At 44.0% G+C, this 26,085-nt stretch overlaps 1 protein-coding gene across 2 annotated transcripts in view; it reads left to right on the forward strand.

Moving 5' to 3' along the window:
* cdc27 (cell division cycle 27) overlaps positions 1-26,079 on the forward strand; it is a 35,091-nt gene extending 9,012 nt beyond the window's left edge. For both annotated transcript variants that reach the window (XM_023957157.1, XM_023957158.1), the window contains 15 exons: positions 68-193; positions 268-365; positions 451-596; positions 3,672-3,892; positions 13,087-13,186; positions 13,372-13,481; positions 13,553-13,652; positions 13,723-13,903; positions 14,095-14,267; positions 14,362-14,514; positions 14,592-14,672; positions 25,339-25,466; positions 25,559-25,676; positions 25,765-25,893; positions 25,971-26,079. In XM_023957157.1, the coding sequence (XP_023812925.1) occupies positions 68-193; positions 268-365; positions 451-596; positions 3,672-3,892; positions 13,087-13,186; positions 13,372-13,481; positions 13,553-13,652; positions 13,723-13,903; positions 14,095-14,267; positions 14,362-14,514; positions 14,592-14,672; positions 25,339-25,466; positions 25,559-25,676; positions 25,765-25,893; positions 25,971-26,075 (1,969 nt within the window). In that variant the 3' untranslated portion in view covers positions 26,076-26,079. The remainder of the gene's footprint in view (positions 1-67; positions 194-267; positions 366-450; positions 597-3,671; positions 3,893-13,086; positions 13,187-13,371; positions 13,482-13,552; positions 13,653-13,722; positions 13,904-14,094; positions 14,268-14,361; positions 14,515-14,591; positions 14,673-25,338; positions 25,467-25,558; positions 25,677-25,764; positions 25,894-25,970) is intronic.
* The last annotated feature ends 6 nt before the right edge of the window (positions 26,080-26,085 follow it).

Here is a 26,085-nt window from a genome sequence, read left to right on the forward strand (position 1 = left end):
GTCTGCGTTTTCTCTTGTTTTGTCTTTTTTCCTGTCTGCCTTTCTCAACATATTCTTTTGGTCTCAGGTTGGCTGAAGGAGAGCAGGTTTTGGTTGGTGGCGTGCTGAACAAACAGAAGAATCAGGATGACATTATCACTGAATTTGGAGACTCCGCCTCTTTCACTTTGTCTTTGCTGGGCCATATTTATTGGTAAAAGTCGTCCTTGTGTGTCTCTGATTTTTGTGGCATTACAGAGTCGTCATTTGTCTTTTCACTCTGAACAGTAAGACAGATCGGGCCGCTAAAGGAGCAGAGTGTTTCCAGAGAAGTTTAAGTCTTAACCCTTTCCTGTGGTCACCTTTTCAAAACCTCTGTCACCTAGGTAACGTGCACGATCATCACTGTCCTCCATGTTTGATAGTAGCCTTAGGTCTTGATTTAATCTCTATTTTCCCCCCGCTTTTTAGGAGAAAAGCCGGACCCAGACCAAATCTTCAGACTGTCTGCTCTACAGATCTCCTCAGTGGCCATCCCCCCGTCCTCTGTAAGCCCCGCCCAGAACCTTTCTCATCGTCTTGACACCGCTTTAATGGAGACGCCACAAGACACACTGGTAAATGAGACTGCAACGAAGTCAACTTTCTTTTCAGATTTTTAGGAAAATTCCACCAACCTTTTTCAGAAGTTCCAAAATTCAGGCAAAAGGGTGCAGCTAAATCACAGAAACCAGTAAACTGAGGTCTAGGTCACTCATTTACTTACTCATTTGTCCTCTAGGTTAAAGGGAAACACAAGACAGTTGGAGGCAGACTCCACTCTTGGCCCAGATTATAAAATGCCCCACCTGAGGGGTAAAGGATTGACAGGAAACGTACAGTCATGCTGCATCTTCAGTAATGGAGAGCCATACTGAGCAAAGTGATGCCAGCTTCACCACAGAACTTTCCGTAAAGAATTTTTCTCCCCCACCTTCACCTGAGGCAGCTGCTCAAGGTCTAGAACCTTATTATTTCGAATCCACTGGCCCAAGATGCTGGTTCAGCAATCCCTAGGAAGGTGGGGCTGCCATTTTAGCTAAGCGCTAAACATTTAAAGACCAGCGGTGCTTTTGTACTGGAACAATTCCACTTTATTTCCTTGTTTGAACCTGTAGAGGACAGCACATAGATGATTTTAGACCAGGGGTCTGCAACCCGCAGCTCTTTCATCCTTGTGCTGCAGCTCTCTGTGGTTTTGTAAAATAACTATTATGTACTAAGGTTGTCGTGGTGCCTTTGATACGGTAGGTGTGAGAGACGTCTCTGCAGGCGTGAACGCGCAGAGGGGGACAAGTCTGCAGCGTGAATGCGCAGACGGGGGGGATGTGTCTGCAACGTGAAAGTGCTTGGGGGGGGGGGGGGGGGGGGGGGGGGCATGCCTGCAGCTGTGAACACGGACCAGAGTCTGTTATGGGATGGAAGGTTCTTGTAAAAAGATGGTACAAATTTAATGACGGAAAAAGGGGCTTCCTGGGCCTGGCGGCTCTCTCCACGCAGGGAGAGGGATCCCTGAGTTCTCTGGCAAGGCCAGGAGTATGGGATTACATTTCTGCCATTAATTGAAAGGGCGTAAAGACAACTGAGCAGGCGTATTTAGGAACTGATTGAGTGAACCTTATAACCGCGCTGGCGCAATTCTACCTAAGCGACTCCGTATTTCACAATTGCACGGCTGCAATCCTAACTGAGCAGTGATCTTGCTCGGTCAGATCCCTTTTTCCGCGCTCACCTGGATTTACGCTCAGTGTTCAGGGGTGTGTTTGTCACTTGGGGGCAGGAACCTTTCTGGTTGATCTGATTGGCTAAAATTTGCATGTCAAGCAGCGGGGCGGGACTTTCATTTTGGGTCTTTAATAGAAATCGAACGGCGGCTGTAACGTGGATTAAAAGCATTAAAATGGTAACAAATGCACAAAAAAACCTGCTGCACTTTCTTACCTTGGTTTTGGGTCGTTGGTTAATGTTTGAATCCACGTTACATTAGCTGTTTTTTTTTTTATGAATGCCTTTATCAGGTGGGGGGGCGAACAAGTTTGACACAAAGAGCCGACATTTCTAACTGTGATAGTCAAAGAGCCACACCACACACTGACCTGCCAGACACATACACAAACACACAATTAAAGCCATGTTATTTCCCATAACCCAGTCCTCTCCTTACAACACAACAGCACTGGATTAAATGGCACCGTTTCAGTTTTCAGCGTTTTTTCTGTATTTAACGTTAACACATACCGGTGAAACGTGCACGCTAGTGTGTGTTTAAAAAAGGCAGCGAGCGCAAAACTGAGTTGGTTGTGATTTATTTTTTCAGTCATCAATCAGCATTTATAATCCATCAAAGTCCTAATCTTCTGCATCTGAAACAGCTAGGCTACATTTATACAAAACACACCGGCTTCCCTTTCCTCATCAGAGTCTGTATCGTTGCTGTGCGGCTCCAAAGAACAGTGAAAGCAGACACCTCAGGCCAAGTTTAAGTCCTGCAGTCCCAAAGTGTGGCGTAACTCGCCGGCGCTGCGTCCCGGTAAGGGGGGAGGATGGACAGCTTTTCACTGTTGGAAAAAAACACTGCTGGAGGTTGCTGCGCTCAGCCTCGAGTCGATCTTCCAATGCAGGCAACCTCCTTTTCCGCGGAAACTCAGCTGCTGCTGCGTCTTCTTGTCTTGCCGGAGTTGGTTTGCCAGCGTCTTCACTTGTGAACCACGGATTCATCATTTTAAATTATCTGGCAGCTGAGGTTCGATAAGTAGAAAGATCTTCACAGATTCGGACTTCCTGCTTCAATAACTCTTCTGATAAACGTACAAATGTGTCAGCAAGTATCTCATTCCTTTTGTATTAACACAGAGAGTGAACCACAAATGCATTTCTAAAGAAAAAAGATGGTTTTTATTGCCTTTTGATTCATCAAAAGTTCATGCCAATCAGGACCAGATGAGTGTGGTACCAGTTCCCCATGGCTGTAACTTTTTTTTTTATATTATTGTCATCTTATGCAAAGCCAGACAGGAATATAAATTGTCCCTCCTGTTTGGTCCTTTATGCTCTGGATGTCAAGTAGTTCTCTGTCACGTTTTTTTCATTGTTCATTCCTTTTAGAAATGTAAGTACTTCCACCACAACCTTGATAGAAAAGACTCCACTCAGGTCCGAAGGTTTAATGCATGTCTTCAATTCTCTGAGCTAGTGTAAGGAGTCTGGCAAATATTGGTGAACTGCTGCTGTTAAGGTCATTTTCTACCATTAAGCTCTTGTAATTCAGTTTCCTCTCTAAAGACGATAAAATGTAATTAGCCTGTAGCTGCTTTAGCTTTCTACTCTTTTTGCTTGATTTTGTTTTTTGGTGCCTCATGAGATCATAATAACATAGATCTCTAACAACTTCTTGGCAGATTAGTCATTAGTTTTCATTCAAACCGGTTTTCCCCTTTCCTTTTTAAACACGCTTGCTTTTTCTAAACCTTTTGGCATGTATGAAACACAAACACATGTATGAAAAGTTCTCGTTAAATAAAGTTTGATTTAATCCTCCCCCTGACAGGTCCAGTGGGTTGGTACTTGGCTATGTGACTAGAATTATGACGTTTATTACCGAATGAATCCGATTACTCTGATATTGGTTAATTATATCAGCCCCTTTCTTTTAGGAACTCAATCGTTTGAACCTGGAATCGTCTAACGGGAAGCTGACGTCTGATTTGTCGGTTTCCTACATCGACTCCTCCCTTATCTCTCCGGAAACCGGCTCACTTTTGGGTAGCACTGTTTCCATGGCAACAGCTGGCTCCATCCTGGTTAAACAAAACAAGCCAAAGAGTGGAAGAAGTTTGCTGGGGGGCCCAGCAGCGCTCAGCCCCCTGACTCCCAGGTGAGTGTGGGACAATGTGACAGGCTTCTCTTGAGTAAATCTAAACCTGAGCTGGAGTCATTTTGGCCCCAAAATCTACAGATTTGATCAGCTGGTAACGTTTGAGATGCAGAGAGTTGTTGTTGAACAGACTTAGCTCTGTTGCTTTCGTTGCTTCTACCTCTGTCCTGCATTTGTTGGGTCAGCTGTTGTTCAAAGGTGCTACATGAATAAAGGGCAGCTACTGCCAGGCCCCTAAAGCTCTGTAGCCCCTTCCTGAAACTTTGTTCAATAATCTGATGCCTAACTCAGTAGCCGCGTTTACATGGGCAAAAGTAATCGGAAAGAGCGCCTGATCGGAAAGAAAATGCGTCATGTAAACGCGCCATTCGGAATACTCTGCCCAGGTCAGACTCGTTCGGATCAAAATTTCTTTCCGATCGAGATAGGTGGGTTATACCGATCATTTATCCGATCGCGGAGCATGTAAACGGTCATTCCGATCGTGTGTCACTACTGCTCTGGTTTACGTCATGCATAGATGGTGTTTCGCTGAGAGAAAGCTTTGGAGCTCATGCGGGACCGACCAGCTGCTCGCCCCGGTAAAAGCGCCGCCCCGCTGGCTCTCCCTCTCTTTCACCCCCTCACTCGGTCCACTGGCACCTGAGTGAGCAGAACAGCTGGATTAATAACTTTGTGTCTGAGAGGAGGAGGATGCTTTGTTACGTGTGCGTTTCTTTTGTTTTGTTATGTGTGGGAGTATTCGGACTGCGAGCCGTCCCTCCGCTCTGGGTTAGCGGCTCCAGGACTCAGGAGAGCCGCCAGCTCACGCAGCGAGTTTGGGGAAGCAGAAATAAATGTCGCTCAGTCCTTAGAAACTGTTCAAACAATCATATGGATTTGTGTTTCCAGTTGTGTCCCGACAAAATAAAGACTGATGTAATTCCCAGATATTTACGTGCAGCCAGGATGCAGATTGCAGGGTTTCATGGTCCTGGATTTTGTGTCCATCAGGCTAATGTTGTCAGCCTGTGTTTATAGCCTGTCCTAACCCTTCTTCCAGCACTGACCACACGGATTAAATAAAACGATGAGCGAACAGGCGCTTCATAATATTCATGACATTAATAAAAGCACTTTTGGAAGATCGTCTCCTATATTACCGAGCTGCTGCATAAAATCAATGTCTGTGGCAGCTGTTTGTTTAGAACGGGACCTATTTCCTCATACGGGAGTTTTTAACACTACTGCGCATGCCCAAATGATTCATTCCGACCGAAAGAGTGAGCCATGGGAACGTTTGATCTAATCGGAAAAAGGTTTTCTGATCCCATGTGCACGGGTGAATTTTAACCCGACCATTGATCCGATCAAGATATTTTGCCCATGTAACTGCGGCTAGTGTTGCATCACATGAGTGAAGGCAGTGAAGAACATGGGAGCCAACATGTGATTGGATGAAATAAACATGTGATTGGATGAAATAAAGATGCCTTCTCCACAGGGACATTAATTTGTTGTCCTGCTCAGCACACACTGGGGAGCCAGTTTAGCTCGTGCTGGTTTGCGGTGCCTTCCATCCGTGAAACCAGGGTTCGACTCCGGGCTGCTCCCGGGCTGCTCCCTGTTCCCTTCTCTACCTCTGCCGGTTCCAAGCCCGGTTTGAGAAGGTTGCGTCAGGAAGGGCATCCGGCGTAAAACATTGCCAAATTTACCATGCGACTTGTTCGCTGTGGCGACCCCTGATGGGAGAAGCCGGAAGAAGAAGCAAGCTCAGCACACTTTAGTTTGGATAATGGGCTCCTTAGCGCCATCTAATCCTTGTTCCAATCTGGAATCAGGGATCTGGGTTCAGAGCACTAACAGAGTACATAAAGTTTCAGTGGTAATTCTGTACATCCAGACTTAATCAGAAAAGTGACAAGTCAGATTCATAAATAGAAGGCGAAAATGAAAGACAATTGATCAGATGAATACAGCTTTATTTTTTTTTATTATTATAGGATAGAATAGAATGCCTTAATTGTCACTGTACACATGTACAATTCGCATCACACGCGCATGCAGTGAAATTAAAGCCGCTCACTATTCGGTGGAAATATGCAAGAGAGAAGTAATCTTGCAAAATAATATACTAAAATAAAATAATTTCACAAAATGAAGAGCACAATTTACAAAGTACAATCTACAAAAGTACAAAATGTACAATAGAAATTTCTGCAGAGAGGTAGTTAAAACAAAAACAAAACAAAAAACCAGCTATGCCCATGATGGCAGCTATGCCTACTTAATATGTATTAACAGAAAGCCTTTTATCTTGTGTTCCTGGGTCTGATCAGTTATGGTCTTTACGTGTTCTTGATAACATGAAGTACTCTGCTGCTAAACATTTTAGATTTACCTGTTAAGGTTGCTCTAAGTACAACTCCCAGGTGCATTTGGTGTATTAACACCATAGTCATATGGTACTATGTAACCTTTACGTGTATCAATATCTGAAACACAGTAGATATTTAATAAACACCGGGCTAGATCAGAAGATCTTTGTTCAACTCTAGGAGTGGAGAAAGAGACTAAGGCTGAATTGCGTTTGTTGATACCATATAATTGGAGAAAAAAAAAACAAAGAAAAGAAACAAATGCATTCACACACATAGAATGGTCATACAATATTTACAAGAAAAAATAATTTTCATTTTTAAATTATACTTTTTCCTCCTCCAAGAAAGTTCAGTTTCTCAAGATTCGACTCAATAGTTCATTTGCAAGAGTTCATAGTTCGTTATAACGGCCAAGTGTCCAACAGAGGGTAATCCAGAGTGAAGGATGGGGATTGTGTGAGTGAAAATATGAAGGGCCGCGTAACTGAGTCGCAAGAGAACTGAAAGGAAGGAAAAGAGGGTGGCTGTAAGAAGCCTCCTACCAGCCCGACCAGAGCAGGTGGAGTTCATAGGGTGCTCTGGACTAATTGTCCAGAGTTCCGGTTTGGTTCTAGGTCCTGGGCTGTAGCTCACCGTCCAAAATAATCACCTGACCTAGACAGAACAGGGCTCCAGACTAACTTTTTTCACTAGGAGCACAGTGGCCCCTAACGGAAAATTATAGGGGCACAACCAGAAAATTTAGGGGCGCATCCCGTAAATCAACATGCTAACCAAATCTACTAATTTCCACTGTATTACTAATAAATACTTTAATAATAGATGCAGAAATTACAATGTGCTGTTTCAAATTCAGTGTCACATTTTATTCTGCACTTTTGAAGATGCAACAAGAAGGTAAACTGACAGCAGCATCGCTGTCATGACAGTACAAATAAGTAAAGAAAACGGATGGAAATTTATCTTTGTGACACCTAATAGGTACAGCCAAGATGCACAATAAGTGTGTTTGAGATCACCCAGGTGAACTCAACGCTGCACAGATCAGCTGGTGTGTGACATATATTTTTGTTTTTGCTCCAACATCAACTGTCAATCATCACAAAAATATTGCGAGAAAGGGGTGGAAGCAAGGGGCAAACCTACCCGGACACAGCTGGAAACTGAACTGACTGAAAGCTGCCCTACTGACTACAAAACAATGCATTATGGGACATGTGTCCTGATGGTTTTTGTAGTGGAGTGATTAATTAAAATAATTTAAAATACCAATTCATTAAAAAAGGCTACATACATCACGAAACATTAAAATAATCATAAAATATATAATAACACAGATCATACTAAGGGGGAGAAGAATATTAAAACTAAATTGAATGTTAAGGACAACTCCAATTTCCTGTTCTCCTTCAGTCTCGCTGCAGATTTGCCTTCATCTCACAGCCCCCCCCCCCCCCCCCCTTTCTGGTCTCGCCAACGATCCAGGCGAGATCGTTGCATTTTCCCCACGTACTTCCAGTGAGTCTAAAACCAGTGTTGTTTTTGCTCGAGCGTGTTTAAAGTTCAAGCCCCGTTAGCTGTCACGCATGTAGGTGTGGGACATTTATTCTCCTCAGCTGACCATCTCCCGCGGAACCGTCTGATCAAATCAAACTTTATTTATAAAGCACTGTTCATATAAAAATATAACACAAAGTGCTTTATTAAACATTATTATACATTAAAACAACAAAATATTAAAACAAGCAAGCATTAATAAATAAATAAATAAATAATAGGGCCCCCCTCCCCGTACCTAGCCCCCCACGCCTTTCACACCTCCCACTCTCTAACTGATGGAAAATGACAATGAAAAATAGGCTGTAAAACATATGCTGAGCACAAAAACATGATGCGGGAAACGCTAGTAATTGGAACCTCCCCCCCTGTGAACAGCCGCAAAGACAGCCAAATGCAACATCACAATTTCAATTTTCAATTTTATTTGTATAGCCCAAAATCACAACAACAGTCGTCTCGATGGGCTTCGAAGTAAAACATGAACTCAAAAGGATCACGAATACAAAGAGTTCAATAGAAAAATACTAAAATGAACTAACAAACTGACTAAGCTATACTGGCATCCCTGCCCTTAGACCCCCCTTCGCGGTAAGGAAAAACTCCCCAAAAAACCGGATTCCGGAAAAAACGAAGAAACCTCAGGGGTGCCCACATGAAGGAGGGATCCTCCCCCAGGACGGACAGGCGATTTACCAGAAATCTTAGAGAAGAATTAACTTATCTAAATCTACAACTACATATATAAAAGTCCAGCAGACGAGCTTCATCCAGCCGTGGTTATCGGGACAGTCAAAGGCGCGAGTCGAGCCGGAGACAGGAACCACAGCCAGGTGTAGGAGCAGGAGCAGAGACGAGGTACTCGGTCAGGTACAGAGCAGAGACGAGCCAGAGATGAGCCAGAGGCAGGATCCACAGCCAGGTGTAGGAGCAGGAGCAAAGGCGAGGTAAACGGTCAGGAACTGGAGCACGGATGAGCCAACTGGAGTCTGGAAGCACTCCCACTCCCCAGGAGGGGAGAGGAAAAGAGGGACAATACATGAATCGTACTGCACCAAACAGAGGCATGGAGACTAAATGATAAATTATGATCAAGAATAGAGGAGAGGAAGGGTAGAAGTAAAAAAGGAAAGAGGACAGAACCCCAGTGTACCATAGTTACCCCAGCTTCAACTTCTAGCAGCCTTTTAAAAGAAATAGTTATTATTAAGTTTAATTTAAACAAACTAACATTAAGTTAAATAATCTCTGAATACTAACTAGTCTGACAATAAGCCTGTCCAAAGAGGAATGTTTTCAGTCTAGCTTTGAATGTAGAAACTGAGTCGGCCTCTCTTATATGAGCTGGGAGTTTATTCCATAAGACAGGGGCTTGGTGGCTAAACGCTCTACCTCCAACCGTACTTTTACTAATTCTAGGAACCACAAGCAGTCCTGCATTTTGCGAGCGAAGTGTTCTGATTGGTTGGTAAGGGACTATGAGGTCCTTAATATAGGACGGGGCCATTCCATGTAAGGCCTTATAGGTTAACAGGAGGATCTTGAACTTAATTCTAGAATCAACTGGGAGCCAATGGAGCGAAACTAACACAGGAGTGATGTGATCTCTTCTGCTGGTTCCAGCTAACAATCTAGCAGCTGCGTTCTGAACAAGCTGGAGACTTCTTAAGGAACTCTTAGGACACGCTGCTAACAAGGAGTTACAGTAATCCAGCCTCGACGTAACAAATGCATGGATGAGTTTTTCAGCATCACTCTTAGAAAGTATATTTCTGATCTTAGCAATATTCCGCAGGTGAAAAAAGGCAGTTCTACATGCCTGAGATATGTGAGCCTTAAATGATAAATCCTGGTCAAATAAAACCCCAAGGTTTCTAACTGTGGAATTGGGGGCTATACTTATACCATCCAGGGAGACTATCTGAGCAGACAGAGCATCTCTGAGGTTTTTAGGACCAAGTATAATGACCTCAGTTTTTTCTGGGTTCAAGAGGAGGTAATTAATTGTCATCCAGGTCTTGATGTCACTGATGCAGGCGTTCAGTTTCTCTATCTGGTCATTCTGGTCAGGCTTCATGGATAAATACAACTGCGTATCGTCGGCATAACAATGAAAATTAATGCTGTGTTTCCTGATTATGTTTCCTAGGGGTAACATATAAAGCGTAAACAGGATCGGTCCCAAGACTGAGCCCTGTGGGACTCCATAGTTGACTCGAGTGCACTGAGAGGAATGGCCATTTACATTAACGAACTGATACCTATCAGACAGATAGGATTTAAACCACTGGAGAGCAGATCCTCTGATCCCTATGTCCTGCTATAATCTATGGAGTAAAATACCGTGGTCGATAGTGTCAAAGGCAGCACTGAGGTCCAACAGGACCAGAATAGAAAGTAGTCCCTTTTCTGAGGCCAATAACAAGTCATTAGAGACTCTAACTAGTGCAGTTTCCGTACTGTGGTGAGGTCTAAACCCCGACTGAAAGTCTTCAAAGTGGCTGTTGTCCTGTAGGTGGCAGTAAAGCTGCTTAACTACAACTCTTTCTAGGATTTTAGAAATAAAGGGCAGGTTTGATATCGGTCTATAGTTGGCCAAGATGCTAGGATCCAAACTGGGCTTTTTCAGAAGAGGTTTAACAACTGCATATTTAAAGGCTGGGACCACTCCACCACAGCTAAGCGGTGATGCAGGTCCCCACCCAGAGCCGCAGTGGCTGAACAGCAGCCGTCCCAGAGGGAGAGGTTCCAGCTGAGGAAGCACCGGAAATAAAAATGAATAAAAATTGAGAATCAAAAAGTAAACATATTGATAAAAACGATAAAACATTGAAATAAGGTAAATTAAAATAACACGTTAAAAATCAGGTTCAAGTTCATAAAACAAGATAAAATGGATAAAGAAATAAAATAAAAATAGAAAATACATATAGATAAATAACAATAAATAAATAAAAGTAGTAAAATAAATAAATAATAAATAAAAATTAGCTAAAAGCCAGGTTAAAAAGATGGGTCTTGAGCCTTTTCTTAAAAGTATCAATGCTCTCTGCGGCTCTCAGGCCCTCTGGCAGACTGTTCCTTAAGCGGGGACCATAGTGCTGAAATGCAGCTTCTCCATAGGTTTTAGTTTTTACAGTTGGAATGGTTAACAGACCAGTGCCAGAAGATCTCAGGGTCCGCGAGGGTTCATATCTTACTAAAAGATCTGATAAATAAGAAGGCGCAAGACCGTTAAGACATTTAAAAACTGTTAAAAGTATCTTAAAATCAATCCTGAAGCATATGGGGAGCCAATGCAGGGATTTTAAAATTGGGGTGATGTGAGCCCGCCTCCTGGTCTTTGTAAGAACTCGTGCAGCAGAATTCTGGAGAAGCTGAAGGTTCCTAATATTTGTTTTTGGAAGACCAGCAAGCAGGGCGTTACAGTAATCAATTTTACTCATGATAAAAGCATGCATTAGCATCTCCATATTAGCAAGAGAGAGTAGTGGGCGGACTCTAGCCAGATTTTTGAGATGATAAAAACCAGTTTTAACCACCTGTTTTATATGTGGGATAAAAGTCAGCTTAGAGTCAAAGATAACACCCAGGTTTCTGACTGCTTCCGAATGACTTAAGGAAAGTTCCTGTAGCTTCAGAAACTGTTTTTCCCTCTTGTCTGATGCGCCGCCGTAACCGTCACCAAAACCTAAACCTTCCACCGGGTCTGTGCGGCCCAGAGAAAAGTTCAGCACGGACTGCATGTATGTAGAAAATTACGAGCGAATAGATACGTTCTAAAAAGGAAAGTAAGGAAGTCCTTCATGTGGTCTGGGGAGGGGGCTGTCAGGTTTCCTGCTTTCAAACCCGGTCAATGTCACGCCCCCAAGAGTCATTTACCCCACTGTGATTGGTTGGTCAGCTCCGTGCACGACGATGAAAAAGTGTCTTTCATACAAACTGGCGGGCTGCAGTAACATTAAACTTTAATATTAAGGCGGGGACCGCAAAATATCATCTTGGGGGCCGCAAATAGCCCGCGGGCCGCGAGCTTGAGATCCCTGCTGTACACTCTGACACTGGTACACTAGCCGCAGGTCGGAAGAACAAATCAATAGTTCGCTTATTCATAGCTCAGACGCACATGATGAGGTTGTGATATTTGTCTCCGTTTCCTTCCCACAGATGTTTACGCGCGCTCTATTATCTCGATTATCCCCTCCACGCATTTTAGCCACTCACAGTGGCTTTCCCTATTCTTCTCACACGCAGTGGCCGCCTCACAGACAGGTATCACGCGAGTGTGTGCTCGCGTTTCATGAGTATGTGCGCGAGTGTGTGTGTCTGCCTGCGTGCGTGTGCGCTCGCGTCTCATTGATTATTTCATTGATCATTGACGTGCCCCTTCCACGTTTGATGTATAAAAAAATACGTAGGGTGGGGGAGGCAAATTTACTGGTCGCGCATGTGCGACTGGATGTAAAATTCAGTCGCACACTCTCAAATTTTGGTCGCAAAATGCGACCAATTGGTCGCAGTCTGGAGCCCTGCAGAAAATAATAGGTCCCAGTTCTGTGTGCACACAAGGGTAATTCATTTCCCAACATCACTAATAAATAAAGCTGATTGCATTATAAATAAGTGTCATCTTCCATAATTGTACAATTGTAAGCAAAATTGGTTCATGATCAAAATAACAATGAAATATAAACTTATTCATTAACCAGTTCATTTATCATATTAATCACAATTTAAAATGCAAAATGCTAATACACAATGACACGTCATGATCAATCCATCAATTCAAAAGTTCTGACCAACATGTGGACCATAAAAATTCATGCATGTAACAATATCACAGTCAATAGAAAATTGGCTATAAGTTACGTTTCAAATAAATTAACATTTGGAGAAAGTTGGTTTAAACACATTGCTAACCGCTCCATGTAAAGTAATGGAACGGCTAAGCTAACAATAGCTCACTCACCAGTTCTGTTTTCTTAGTTTCGTATTGCACGCTCGTCTCCGGACAAATCGGCACCAGTAGTCGGCTCCTATGTTCCGATGTTAGTAGCGTTAGTTTTCGGATTGTTTAAAGTGAAATGACTAAGACGAAATCAGTTAACGTACCTCCAGTTAAACACCCGAAACTTCCCCAGACGCTTCTTCCGGCAACCTACCCGTCACATGACTGTGTGACGCTACGACGCACGCAGTGTGGTGTCGTCGTCACGCAAGAGATGCGAGAGGAGACTAACGCAGTTTCTCACCCGGGTTATAACTATCTGTGTGTAGCTTTGGCATCTTGCCACTGGACCCCAGCCCAGGAGAACCCACATACCTGCAGAACTTCTCGGCTACCATGGAAACACAGACTACAACTCCCAGCAAGAAGGTACCTGCAATTTTTTGGTCAATATTTCTGCTGTTTTCTGCTGGTGCTAATTCTATTACCTGCATTTTATCTCTTCACCCAACCTCTCCTGTTTTTAGTGGGTTTGAACCATATTTTTCTGTACTTGTATCAATTCACCTGACCTTACCTGTCTTTACTTGTCTTCACCTGTGTTCCTCCTCCAGTCTGTGTCCAGGATCAGTCAGTCCAAGTCTGTCTTCAGTCAGAGTGGAAACAGTAGAGATGTTCTTCCCATTCCCTTTAACCAGTCACAGACCTCTGCACCTCACACCAGGTAAGACTCACAGATGCCAAGGGATTGGATCTGGGAGCTCTGTCTGAATGTCGTCTCTTTCTCTTTGTCAGTGGGTCCCCTCAGGTCCTTAGTCCTAGCATGTCTGGCCCTCCTAATGTTCAGCCCAGAAGAAGCTCGAGACTCTTCACCAGTGCCAGTTCAACTGCCAAGGTGTGCCTGTTAGTGCCCCACAGGTGTGCTTCTTCAGTGCATGCAGACTCACCGCTGTCTGTTTCTGCAGGAGAACAGTAAGAAGCTGAAGATGAAGTTTCCCACCAAGATCCCCAATAGGAAGACCAAGTGTAAATCTGCAAAGACCTCTAACAGCAGCAATCTGAACGAAAGTCTGGACATCCTGCGGCTGGACCCCAGTCTGAGCCTGCCGGATGCCAGGATTCCCCCCTACCAGCGGGCAGCTGCAGGTACTAAAGGGGCATGGTCAGCTACAGTAATATTGCTCTTTGAAGGCCCAGACTGTCTCAAAGAGACATAAGCCTTGTTCTACAAACAAAAACCTTTGGCACATTGACAAATAGACTAAGTAGAAACTGTTCTACTTAGTTTCTTTACTCTGGTTGTGGTGTGTTTCCGATCTTGTTCTGTTTGTGTTCAGACAGTGTAATGGCGTTGCTGAGAGACTTCGGGCGGGGCTACCAGGCGCTGTGCTCCTACAGCTGCAGAGAAGCCATCAACATACTAACCTCGCTACCCCCCCAGCACTACAACACTGGCTGGGTGCTTACTCACATTGGAAAAGCCTACTTTGAGCTGGCCGAGTACACACAGGTAACTCTCTGGATACACTGGCTTACCTTTATTGAGACCTGGTCATGTGATCTGTGCAGTGGGGGGGTTCCAACTGACCAGCATGTGCCTTCAGGCAGAGCGTCTGTTCAGTGAGGTTCGACGGATTGAGTCATACCGGGTGGAGGGAATGGAAATCTACTCCACCACACTGTGGCACCTGCAGAAAGATGTTGCCCTATCTGCTCTGTCCAAAGATCTCACTGATATGGACAAGAACTGCCCCGAGGTGAGAGGCACCACCCTCCGTCAATAGGCAAGTCAGCGGATGAAGATGTTCCCTGATTGGCTGGTCTGTGTCTGCAGGCCTGGTGTGTAGCAGGAAACTGCTTCAGTCTTCAGAGAGAGCACGACATCGCTATCAAGTTCTTCCAGAGAGCCATTCAGGTGAGCTGCTACAGACAGGTGAGGGCCATTAGCCACAATATTGCTGTGGGGACTTTTACAACTGCAGAATACTAGAACCAGAATCTTATATCTGTTAATTATACAGGGCCTATATCATGCACATCCCACTTTTTTGAGCTTTTAAGTGTATTATATTTATTCCTCACTAAAAACAACCTCAAAGTTGTATTTGGATCTTTTCATGCATTTTGGGGATTCCTCTAAAACCCTCTCTCTGAGCTCCAGCCCATCCGAGCCCACAAAACGAGTTTTTCACATTGTGACATCACAAAGTGAGGAACAGCCCCTTCTAGGAAGAATCTTCACTGCCAGCTCCGCCCCTAGGCTAACAGACACACCCACGGTGATCGGCTAAACGCTTACATTTTATATACACAGTAAATGCCAATGAGTTGTATCGTTAGAGGAGACACGCCCGCTTGGGAAGCCTGGCCAACGGAGGCGGAGCGCGACACCATTTTGGTGAGGTCGTCAGTGCCCACTTGACAATGCTTTCTATAGCGCCTGGTGGCATTGTTAAATAAGAGAAACAGTCAGCCTTAAACGCTCAAACTTTAATGAAAAATGCATAGTTGCAGGACTTCTTACAAATAGAAAAATTATTACAAAGAATATTTAAAAATAATTTCTAAACATTTAGAAGTTTTAGACCTCTGTGACATGTCATATAAATTATTTAGAAAAGCCCAACAATAAGTCAATAATTATAATAAACCAATAATTCAATAAATAATAATAATAATCATAATAATAATGATAACAAATCAATAATAAGTCAACAATAAGTCCAAACGTCAACAATAGATTTACTCTGATTCATGTGAGTGATCAATTTGTGTAACACTGATGGGATGGTGTTGGGTTTCAAGCGAACAGTCTGGCCTCTAATCAAAATGTGTTTCCACAAAATGTTCTGAACATATCCAGACTCTATTACTAGTTGGTACCATAGTGATCCATCTGGGTTAGCTCTTTTTATAGCTAAGGTCCACTTTTTCCTTAAGTCTGAGCCTAGTCCTAGTATACTATATATAGGTTTAACAAAATAAAGTTTGCATTTATGTCGTCAGCAAATTCTCCGTACATCATGCAGCATGTTGATAATGGCCCTGCAGTATCATGCATGTCAACATGTGTTCTATTAAAGACTGCTCATTAGAGAAATGTGTAATCATCAGCATGTTGTTTAGATTTAAATATTTAATTCCTATTTTATACCCAACAGATGCACTGAACACAAAGCAAAAGCATTTAGGTTTCAAAAGAGAACATACCGTAATTTCCGGCTTATAGAGCGCTCCCGCGTTCAAGCCGCACCCACTCAGTTTCAGGAGGTTAAACCAGTATATACATACCATAAGGCGCAACAGTGTATAAGCCGCATGTTGTTACCAACAAGATCAGCCCTTCACTGATTATCCTGGCCTTCAGTCTTTGAGACAAGCTTCAGTTTCACTGAGGGAGGAGTCAACACTTCGTCAGCCCATGTATTTGAACATGCCCACATCTGCCAAACAGCATGCACCTCACTTCTGTTCACAAGTTCCTCAGTTATGGTTTTTTATTTTTTTTTAATTATTTTTTTACTTATTGACAATTAAGGTATCATAAAATAACAAACAGTAAATATATAATCAACATTACATCCCTCAGTTATGGTGAAGAAGTTTACACCCGCGATTCCCCACTTCCCATGAGTCTTAGGGGCTTAAGGCGGGGCTAACCCTCAGGTCGCCACACTGTTGTGCGTGTTTAAAAAGAAGCAGGGAGCGGCAGCGGAAGGAGGGGAGAACGGGAGAGCAGCTCTGCTCTCATTCCGCCTGTGTCACGGCAGCAATATGTTAGTAACAGGGCTGGTTAAAAAAAAACTTACCAGTAAAAGAGAGCAGCTGTGACTTAAAAGCACGCGGCTCCGCGCGATACCCGCACCTCTGCGCAGCGCGTGCGGCAGAAGTTTCCTTCCACAACAGTGACACACTGTTGGTCCGCAGACGCTTCTGTGCTCCGCCCTCGCCCCGCAGGCTACTTGTCTCTCCCCTCCTATCTTCTCCGACACCCATCGCGAGGGGGGGCTCCAGAGAGGAGCGCTTCGTGCCCACTGACGGCCTGTCCGTTCGCGCGGGGCGCGGTTGCTGGTGGACGGAGCGAACAGTGTCTCTGTCTGAGCAGAGCAATCAGACTTAATAAGTTTTGTGTTTGAGGGGCGGGGAAGATGCTTTGTTACGTGTGGGAGCCTCCAGACTGACATCTGTCCCGCAGTTCTATGTGAACAAGCAGCCGAATTCAGGAGGACCATGTCTCCAGCGCACACAGCGGCTTTGGGGTGGGGTGAGCTTTTCAAAGCAAAATGCCGCTCAGTCCTTAGAAACCGTTCAAACAATCATGTGGATTTGTGTTTCCAGTCGTGTCCTGACAAAATAAGGGCTGTTCATCAAAGGCTAAATGTTGTTGTTAGTGCATGTTAGTCTTCACCTAACTCAGTGTTTTTCAACCTTTTTTGAGCCACGGCACACTTTAACCTTGACAAAAATCCCGCGGCACACCAGCATCCCAAAAAAAAAAAAAGCAGAAACTCATAGTCTGTATTGATCTACAGTCCCCCCCCCCCCCCCCCCCCCCCCGGGCAATCTGATGTGCATTTTTGTGATAATTGTGGCAGAAAAAGCACGAAGTTGCAGATGTTTTTTCTAAAACATGTAATAAAAGTTAAGTTACATACAAACTGAATGTTCGTTGTGTTTTCAAGACGTGTAACAAGGACGACTCATTGTACGCTGAGGCGCTGTCCCTTTCAAGCCAATGCCTCATGGGAGATGTAGTGCCAAAACTGCGAAAAAACGGCAGAAAGACTAGCGTCTCTGAGCTTCATGGTTTTGTTCACTTGTTCCACGGTCTGATACCGGATTCTGTGGAAAGCTACACCGCTAAAAACGAGCTTTAGCTGGTGTTTTTGTTGGAACTGAGAGAGTTATGAGCTAAATTGGAACAAGGAAGTGAAGACTTCAAACACTTCTGATTGGTCAGACTGATGACATGTGATTAAGCCTTCAAGAATGATTGGTGGAGTCGTGGAGACAGTAAAAGCTGCGGGACTTTTCAGAAAACAGTTATAACTGCAGCTAAATGGCGTTACCGTCATTCTTATCAAAATGTCTTTAATAGAATCAAATAAACACAAAGAAAAAAGTATTTTATGATCTTTTATATTCCTAACTACTCAGTGTTTTATCAGGACCTGTTTTGATGAACACAGAGCTGATTTCCTGGAGATGGTAATTGTTTTGAGATCAGTGAATGAGGGCAATTTTCCACGGCACACTTGACCATCTCCCACGGCACACTAGTGTGCCGCGGCACACTGGATGAAAAACACTGACCTAACTAACCCTTCTTCCAGCTTCGTTCTGCCACGAAAAAGCACTGACCACACAGATTAAAAATAAAATGATGAGCTAACAGGCGCTTCATAATAACCATAACAAAAATAAAAGCACGTTTAAAAGATCATCTCGTATATTTCGGAGCTGCTAAACAGATGGGTTCGTGTCAGTCTGAGGTAAATTCACTCCTGAGCATGCGCTGTATTGTAGTGGCGGTCACGTGCACGTTGGGTCTAATGGCACCAAAGGATTGTGGGATGCGGCTGGGCATGGGTGTTTCTTTTTGTTGAACCATGACTGAAGTGTCTAAGACCTGAAGTGAGTTCCATGTTGTTTGGCTGCTTAGAGGTGTGTCGAAAACAAATTGGTTTGCTGCTGGAAGTTGGATCATGCATTTAGTCTCCGCTCCGAGATCGAAAGAGCGCTCAAGGCGGCCATCAAATAAATCCTTAAATTAGCCGGGTAACTGAATAAGCCGCAGGACTGTAAGCACATGACAAAAGTAGCGGCTTATAGTCCGGAAATTAAAAAGAACGCTAAACTGTTTTATTTGTTCCATTTAAAAACAAAACAGTCATTCTACAAATAAATTCTAATCCTTTCAAGTTATACAGAACATAAAATTGACAAAACTTTTAATTCAATTCAATTCAATTTTATTTGTATAGCCCAAAATCACAACAGTCGTCTCGATGGGCTTCGAAGTAAAACATGAACTCAAAGGGATCACGAATACAAAGAGTTCAATAGGAAAATACTAAAATGAACTAACAAACTGACTAAGCTATACTGGCATCCCTGCCCTTAGACCCCCCTTCGCGGTAAGGAAAAACTCCCAAAAAAAATGGATTCCGGAAAAAACGAAGAAACCTCAGGGGTGTCCACATGAAGGAGGGATCCTCCCCCAGGACGGACAGGCGATTTACCAGAACTCTTAGAGAAGAATTAACTCATCTAAATCTACAACTACATATATAAAGTCCAGCAGACGAGCTTCATCCAGCTGTGGTTGTGGGGACAGTCAAAGGCGCGAGTCGAGCCGGAGACAGGAACCACAGCCAGGTGTAGGAGCAGAGACGAGGTACTCGGTCAGGTACAGAGCAGAGACGAGCCGGAGATGAGCCAGAGGCAGGATCCACAGCCAGGTGTAGGAGCAGGAGCAAAGGCGAGGTAAACGGTCAGGAACTGGAGCGTGGATGAGCCAACAGGAATCTGGAAGCACTCCCACTCCCCAGGAGGGGAGAGGAAAAGAGGGACAATACATGAATCGCACTGCACCAAACAGAGGCATGGAGAACTAAATGATGAATAATGATCAAGAATAGAGGAGAGGAAGGGTAGAAGTAGAAGAGAAAAGAGGACAGAACCCCAGTGCACCATAGTTACCCCGGCTTCAACTTCTAGCAGCCTTTTAAAACAGTTATTATTAAGTTTAATTTAAACACATTAACATTAAATTAAATAATCTCTGAATACTAACTAGTCTGACAATAATCCTGTCCAAAGAGGAATGTTTTCAGTCTAACTTTGAATGTAGAAACTGAGTCGGCCTCTCTTCCATGAGCTGGGAGTTTATTCCATAAAACAGGGGCTTGGTGGCTAAACGCTCTACCTCCAACCGTACTTTGACTAATTCTAGGAACCACAAGCAGTCCTGCATTTAGTGAGTGAAGTGTTCTGATTGGATGGTAAGGGACTATGAGGTCCTTAATATAGGACGGGGCCATTCCATGTAAGGCCTTATAGGTTAACAGGAGGATCTTGAACTTGATTCTAGAATCAACTGGGAGCCAATGGAGCGAAACTAACACAGGAGTGATGTGATCTCTTCTGCTAGTTCCTGCTAACAATCTAGCTGCTGCGTTCTGAACAAGCTGGAGACTTCTTAAGGAACTCTTAGGACACGCTGCTAACAAGGAGTTACAGTAATCCAGCCTCGACGGAACAAATGCATGGATGAGTTTTTCAGCATCACTCTTAGAAAGTAGATTTCTGACCTTAGCAATATTCCGTAGGTGAAAAAAGGCAGTTCTACATGTCTGAGATGTGTGAGCCTTAAAAGATAAATCCTGGTGAAATAAAACCCCAAGGTTTCTAACTGTGGAATTGGGGGCTATACTTATGCCATCCAGGGAGACTATCTGATCAGACAGAGCATCTCTGAGGTCTTTAGGACCAAGTATAATCACCTCAGTTTTTTCTGGGTTCAAGAGGAGGTCATTAATTGTCATCCAGGTCTTGATGTCTCTGATGCAGGCGTTCAGTTTCTCTAAATCGTCATTCTGGTCAGGCTTCACGGATAAATACAACTGCGTATCGTCGGCATAACAATGAAAATTAATGCTGTGTTTCCTGATTATGTTTCCTAGGGGTAGCATATAAAGCGTAAACAGGATCGGTCCCAAGACTGAGCCCTGTGGGACTCCATAGTTGACTCGAGTGCACTGAGAGGAATGGCCATTTACATTAACGAACTGATACCTATCGGACAGAGAGGATTTAAACCACTGGAGAGCAGATCCTCTGATCCCTATGTCCTGCTCTAGTCTATGGAGTAAAATACTGTGGTCGATAGTGTCAAAGGCTGCACTGAGGTCCAACAGGACCAGAATAGAAAGTAGTCCCTTTTCTGAGGCCAGTAACAAGTCATTAGAGACTCAAACTAGTGCAGTTTCTGTACTGTGGTGGGGTCTAAACCCCGACTGAAAGTCTTCAAAGTGGCTGTTGTCCTGTAGGTGGCAGTAAAGCTGCTTAACTACAACTCTTTCTAGGATTTTAGAAATAAAAGGGAGGTTTGATATTGGTCTATAGTTGGCCAAGATGCTAGGATCCAAACTGGGCTTTTTCAGAAGAGGTTTAACAACGGCATATTTAAAAGACTGTGGCATGTAATCCGTTTCCAGAGAGGTATTTATCATTGTTAATATGGGATCATTAATTAGGGGAAAAGTTTCTTTAAAAAGTCTAGTGGGAATTGGGTCTAACAGACACGTTGAGGATTTGGAGGACGTAATAATTGATGCTATTTCCACTTGATCCACAATAGTGAAGCAGTCTAATGTTACAGAGGTTTCTATGGATGCCTCCATTTCTACCGCTTCAGCCTGTTCTGGGCTGATAGTAGGAATAACTTGATTTAACTTATGTCTAATATTTGAGATTTTACTGTCGAAAAATGTAAGAAAATCATCAGAGCTGAGAGAAACAGGAACATGTGGTTCTACTGAGCTCTGACTGCGAGTTAATTTAGCAATAGTGCTAAAAAGAAATCTTGTTGTTTCCATTCTCTGATATTAAGGTTGAATAGTACTGGCTTCTAGCTCTACGCAGAGCTTTTTTATAATTTAATAGGCTATGTTTCCAGGTATTCAGAGACTGCTCTGAACCGGAGCGGCGCCATTCCCTTTCCAACTTACGGGTGTCTTGTTTAAGAGAACGAGTTTCAGCGTTAAACCACGGTGCTACTCGGTTTTGTCTAAGGAACTTAGGTTTCAGGGGGGCAACAATATGGAGTGTACTCCTGAGGGCTTGTAAGGCATCATTAACGAACTGGTCATTTATACTAGGACTGATACTATGGGAGCTGGACTCAGTGATATTCTGAGAAAATACTCTAAGTACTGGCTGAACTGTGTGTTTAAACTCAGACACAGAACGGTCAGTTAAGGTTCTTCTAAGCTGCTTCTTATTCACTGGGACAGAAGGATGTTCCAGTGTAAACTGGAAGGTAGTCATAAAGTGATCAGAAATGATGGGGTTAAGAGGAAGGACACTCAGCTGGCTGATCTCTATACCATGGGTTAGAACAAGGTCCAGGGTGTGCTTATGACAGTGAGTGGGTTCATTCACACTTTGGGTGAAACCAACATCATCTAATAAAGCTGCAAAAGCCTTTCCTAGACAGTCACTGGGGTCATCAACATGAATATTAAAATCCCCTAATATTATAGTTTGATCAGAATGTAAGACAATAGTCGATAGGAAGTCGGAAAACTCAGTTAAAAATTCTGAATATGGGCCGGGGGGGGGCGATAAATAATTATGAGTAAAACAGGTTTTGGAGTTTTCCTGTTTGGGTGACTTAAAGACAATATGATGTTTTCAAATGAATTATAAGCATTTTTAACTTTAGGGCTGAGAAGTAAGCTAGACTGTGATATTACTGCCAAACCCCCTCCTTTCCCTGAAATCCTGGATTTCTGATAGTTAGCATAAGTGGGGGGGGTTGCTTCATTCAATCTAACATAGTCATGAAATGAAGCCAAGTTTCTGTTAAGGCTAGAAGACTAAGGTTGTTATCAATGATTAACTCATTGACTAAGAGGGACTTGGAGGAAATGGATCTAATGTTTAATAAACCGCATTTAATTACATCATAATTCTGCTTGTGAGAACTGCTGTCTGTCACTTAAAGGTTTCTATGAAGTGCTCCTTTCATTTGTCTTTCAGCACATAAGCTAACGCTAGGACCTGCTTGACTTTCCCTGCATGGGTTTTGCACCAGCACTAACCTTAAGGGAGGCTCAGAGGAGCGTTTTCCACTGCTGCTCTGCACCCGGGTCTCGTCTCTGGGTTGTCAGGTTGACAGACTAAGGCTAGCAGAAATGTTTCTAGAAAGAAGAGCGGCACCGTCCCGGGTGGGATGGACGCCGTCTCTCCGCATGAGACCTGGCTTCCCCCAAAACGCGCTCCAGTTATCCACAAAACCAACGCCGTTTTCTGGGCACCATCTAGAAAGCCAGCGGTTAAATGATGAAAAGCGGCTGTACATTTCATCACTGACTAAGTTCGGCAGGGGACCAGAGAAAATTACAGTGTCGGACATCGTCTTAGCCAGTTTACACTCCGAAGCTACGTTTAACTTAACCACCTCTGATTGTCTCCGTCGGGCATCATTACCGCCTGCGTGAATCACGACTCGACGGAACCTGGACTTACTCTGAGCTAACATCCTAAGGTTCCCCTCGATGTCACCAACTCTGGCCCCCGGATAACACCTGACTGTAGCCGCTGGGAGCTCCACGTTTCTAACTTCAGAAGAGCCTATAACCAGAGTTGAGTGTTCAGCGGGTGTGTCGCTGAGGGGGGAGAACCTATTACTAACGTGGAGTCTCGGGTGCTCTAAGTTTTTGCGTTTAGCACTATGTTTCCTCCCAACCGGTACAAACCCTGACTGTCTCCCGGCTGCTGGGAGAACGCTGGGGTGCTAACTAAGTTAGCCCTGGTAGCGCGGCCCACGCTACGAGTAACGACCTGGCTAGCCGGCTTAGCTTCCACTGTGCGGAGCCGCGCTTCTAACTGCTCCAGCCTGGCCTCCAAGTCTAACACAAGACTACACTTAACACACCTACCGCTATTTTCACTAAAGGAGGCAGGATCATCACTAAACATATGGGGCAGGAGAAAGGGGGAAAGGCGGAAGGAGTGGTGGCCATACTAGGTTCTAAGCTAAGGCTAGCGGTGTTTAGGTAAAGAGAAGTGGTTTATTTAGCAAAATGAGAAAGTGAACAGCAAGCGGTTTAACAGTGGTGAATTCGCTAATAAAAGGTACTAGATGTGAATATTAACCCAGATAACCCTTAGAGTAAGCAATAGTAGTCAGGCTAATGCCAAACAAGAGGACAGCAGTCACACACGACTAGTACTGGGAAAGGCTCACCTGGAAATGACGTCACAGCAAACAGCTGTGACGTCATCCTGTCGACATCCTGTGAATAAGCTAGGAACTAAAAGCAAATTTTCAGAGTTTCCTCTGGTAGTTTAGACTGTTGCTGCTGTGCAGCTCAGACTTTTGCTGTTTTTTCTGGAGAATCAGCTTTTATTTCAGTCTGAAATTGAACATGCTCGCTGGCTCTGTTGCAGCTGATATTAAAGGTTCATGGCATTTCCAGTTTTAGAAGGAACATGCTTTCTGCATAGTTTGCATTGCATTTTGGTGGTTTTTGTTGGCTTTTAATAACTGCAATAGCTCCACACAGGGGCCCAAAGTTAGTTTTTAAGCCACCGGCCAAGTTGGCTGGTGCTATTATGCTCTTAACATATTTTTTACCAGCCAAATAATAATGCAGAAATACCTCTACTGTTTGGATTTTTTTAAAGAAAATGAAATAAAAGTAGTATATAAATGGTATGAAGTCATCTTTATTGTCATCTAACTGTAAAGGGGGCGACAGTGGCTCAGGTGGTTGAGCGGGTCGTCCAATGATCAAAGGGTTGGCGGTTCGATCCCCGCTCCCACCAGCCAAAATGTCGTTGTGTCCTTGGGCAAGACACTTCACCCTCCTTGCCTCCAGTGCAGCTCCACTGGTGTGTGAATGCGCATGAATGATCCCGGTGATGGTCACAGGGGCCGTAGGCGCGAAATGGCAGCCACGCCTCTGTCAGTCTGCCCCAGGACAGCTGTGGCTACAACCGTAGCTACCATCACCAAGTATGAATGAGGAGTGAATGAATAATGGACATAATGTAAGCGCTTTGGGTGTCTTGAAAAGCGCAGATAAATCCAATCCATTATTATTATTATTATTAAAGTCAAATTAAAAAATGCTGAGAAAAAAACAGGAATGATTTAATTCTGCTTCCAATTGATCACATTTTATATGTAAGGGTTAATGGCCGACGAAGTGTGTGGTTATTACTTTTTAACGCACGCCGTGGAAGCCTGAACCGTCCTCCACTTCGCGTTGGACGGTTCCTTTTTCCTATCGTTCGCGAAAGGGTTGGGGTTAACGGTAATGTGACCTCAACTGCAGCAGCAAAGGAAAGCGATACATCTGCTGGTCGTCACTACAGGTTAAATAAAGTTACGCTTCAGAGAGAAAGTTCAACTTTTACCACTTGTTTTTTTCCAGAAGCTGGAGCAAGAGCTTGTTTTCAAGAAGCCAGCGCAGCATTTAAGCTATGTGACCGGAACTTCTATTTTAGGCGTGCGTTATCAGTGTGCGTTGTCACTTTTTAATGCACACCCAGGAGCCAATCGGAATCAAGAATTCACCCGGACCGTGGTATAATGGGATTTCTTATCTGCATTTTTATACTGTTATGCCATCAAATCTATTTCTTTGTTCAGGGATCAACAAAGTTCCGTTCTAAGGCTTTTTCTGTCGTTTGACTTGTGCCTGTTTGGCTTTCATATGATTCTGTTTTATTTTCTTTTTATGGTCATTGATCACTTCAAGTGTCTGTCTCAAACAGCATTCCTGCTGATTCCAAGGTTCTTCCTGACTCTGTTTTTGATTGGCCTGATAACCACCTGTCTGTTTCAGGTGGACCCCGGTTTCGCATATGCGTACACTCTATTGGGTCACGAGTTTGTTCTGACTGAGGAGCTGGACCGGGCTCTCGCTTGCTTCAGAAATGCCATCAGAGTAAACAGCAGACACTACAATGCCTGGTATGGTAACCACAGCAACTGATGGACACATTTGGGTGGTGTGAGTGTGTGCATATGTTTAGCCAATAACTGGAGACTTGTGTGTTCTGCAGGTATGGACTAGGAATGATATACTACAAACAGGAAAAGTTTAACTTGGCAGAAATCCACTTTAAGAAGGCTCTGAGCATCAATCCCCAGAGCTCCGTGCTGCTGTGCCACATTGGAGTGGTGCGTCTGCTGGGTTGTTCTGATCCAGGAACCAGGTCACCTAAGCTTCATGGTACTCTGCACTGAAAATACTTGTTTACATATGCAGGTGCAGCACGCCCTGAAGAAGTCTGACGCAGCCCTGGAGACTCTCAATCGAGCAATCGGCATTGACCCCAAGAACCCTCTGTGCAAGTTCCACCGAGCGTCCATCCTGTTTGCCAACGACAAGTATAAGGTAAGGAGCCAGGCCGACCCGTCAGAACGCCAGGCGATGGCGACTCACATGACCCGTCTGTTCCTGTCTGTGCTCAGGCTGCCCTGCAGGAGCTGGAGGAGCTGAAGCAGATTGTTCCCAAAGAGTCTTTGGTGTACTTCCTTATAGGAAAGGTAACTCCTGCTCCATGTTCTTTATGCTGAAACTATTTGA

This window comes from Oryzias latipes, chromosome 8 (genome assembly GCF_002234675.1).
Source record: "Oryzias latipes chromosome 8, ASM223467v1".
Taxonomy (NCBI): Eukaryota; Metazoa; Chordata; class Actinopteri; order Beloniformes; family Adrianichthyidae; genus Oryzias; species Oryzias latipes.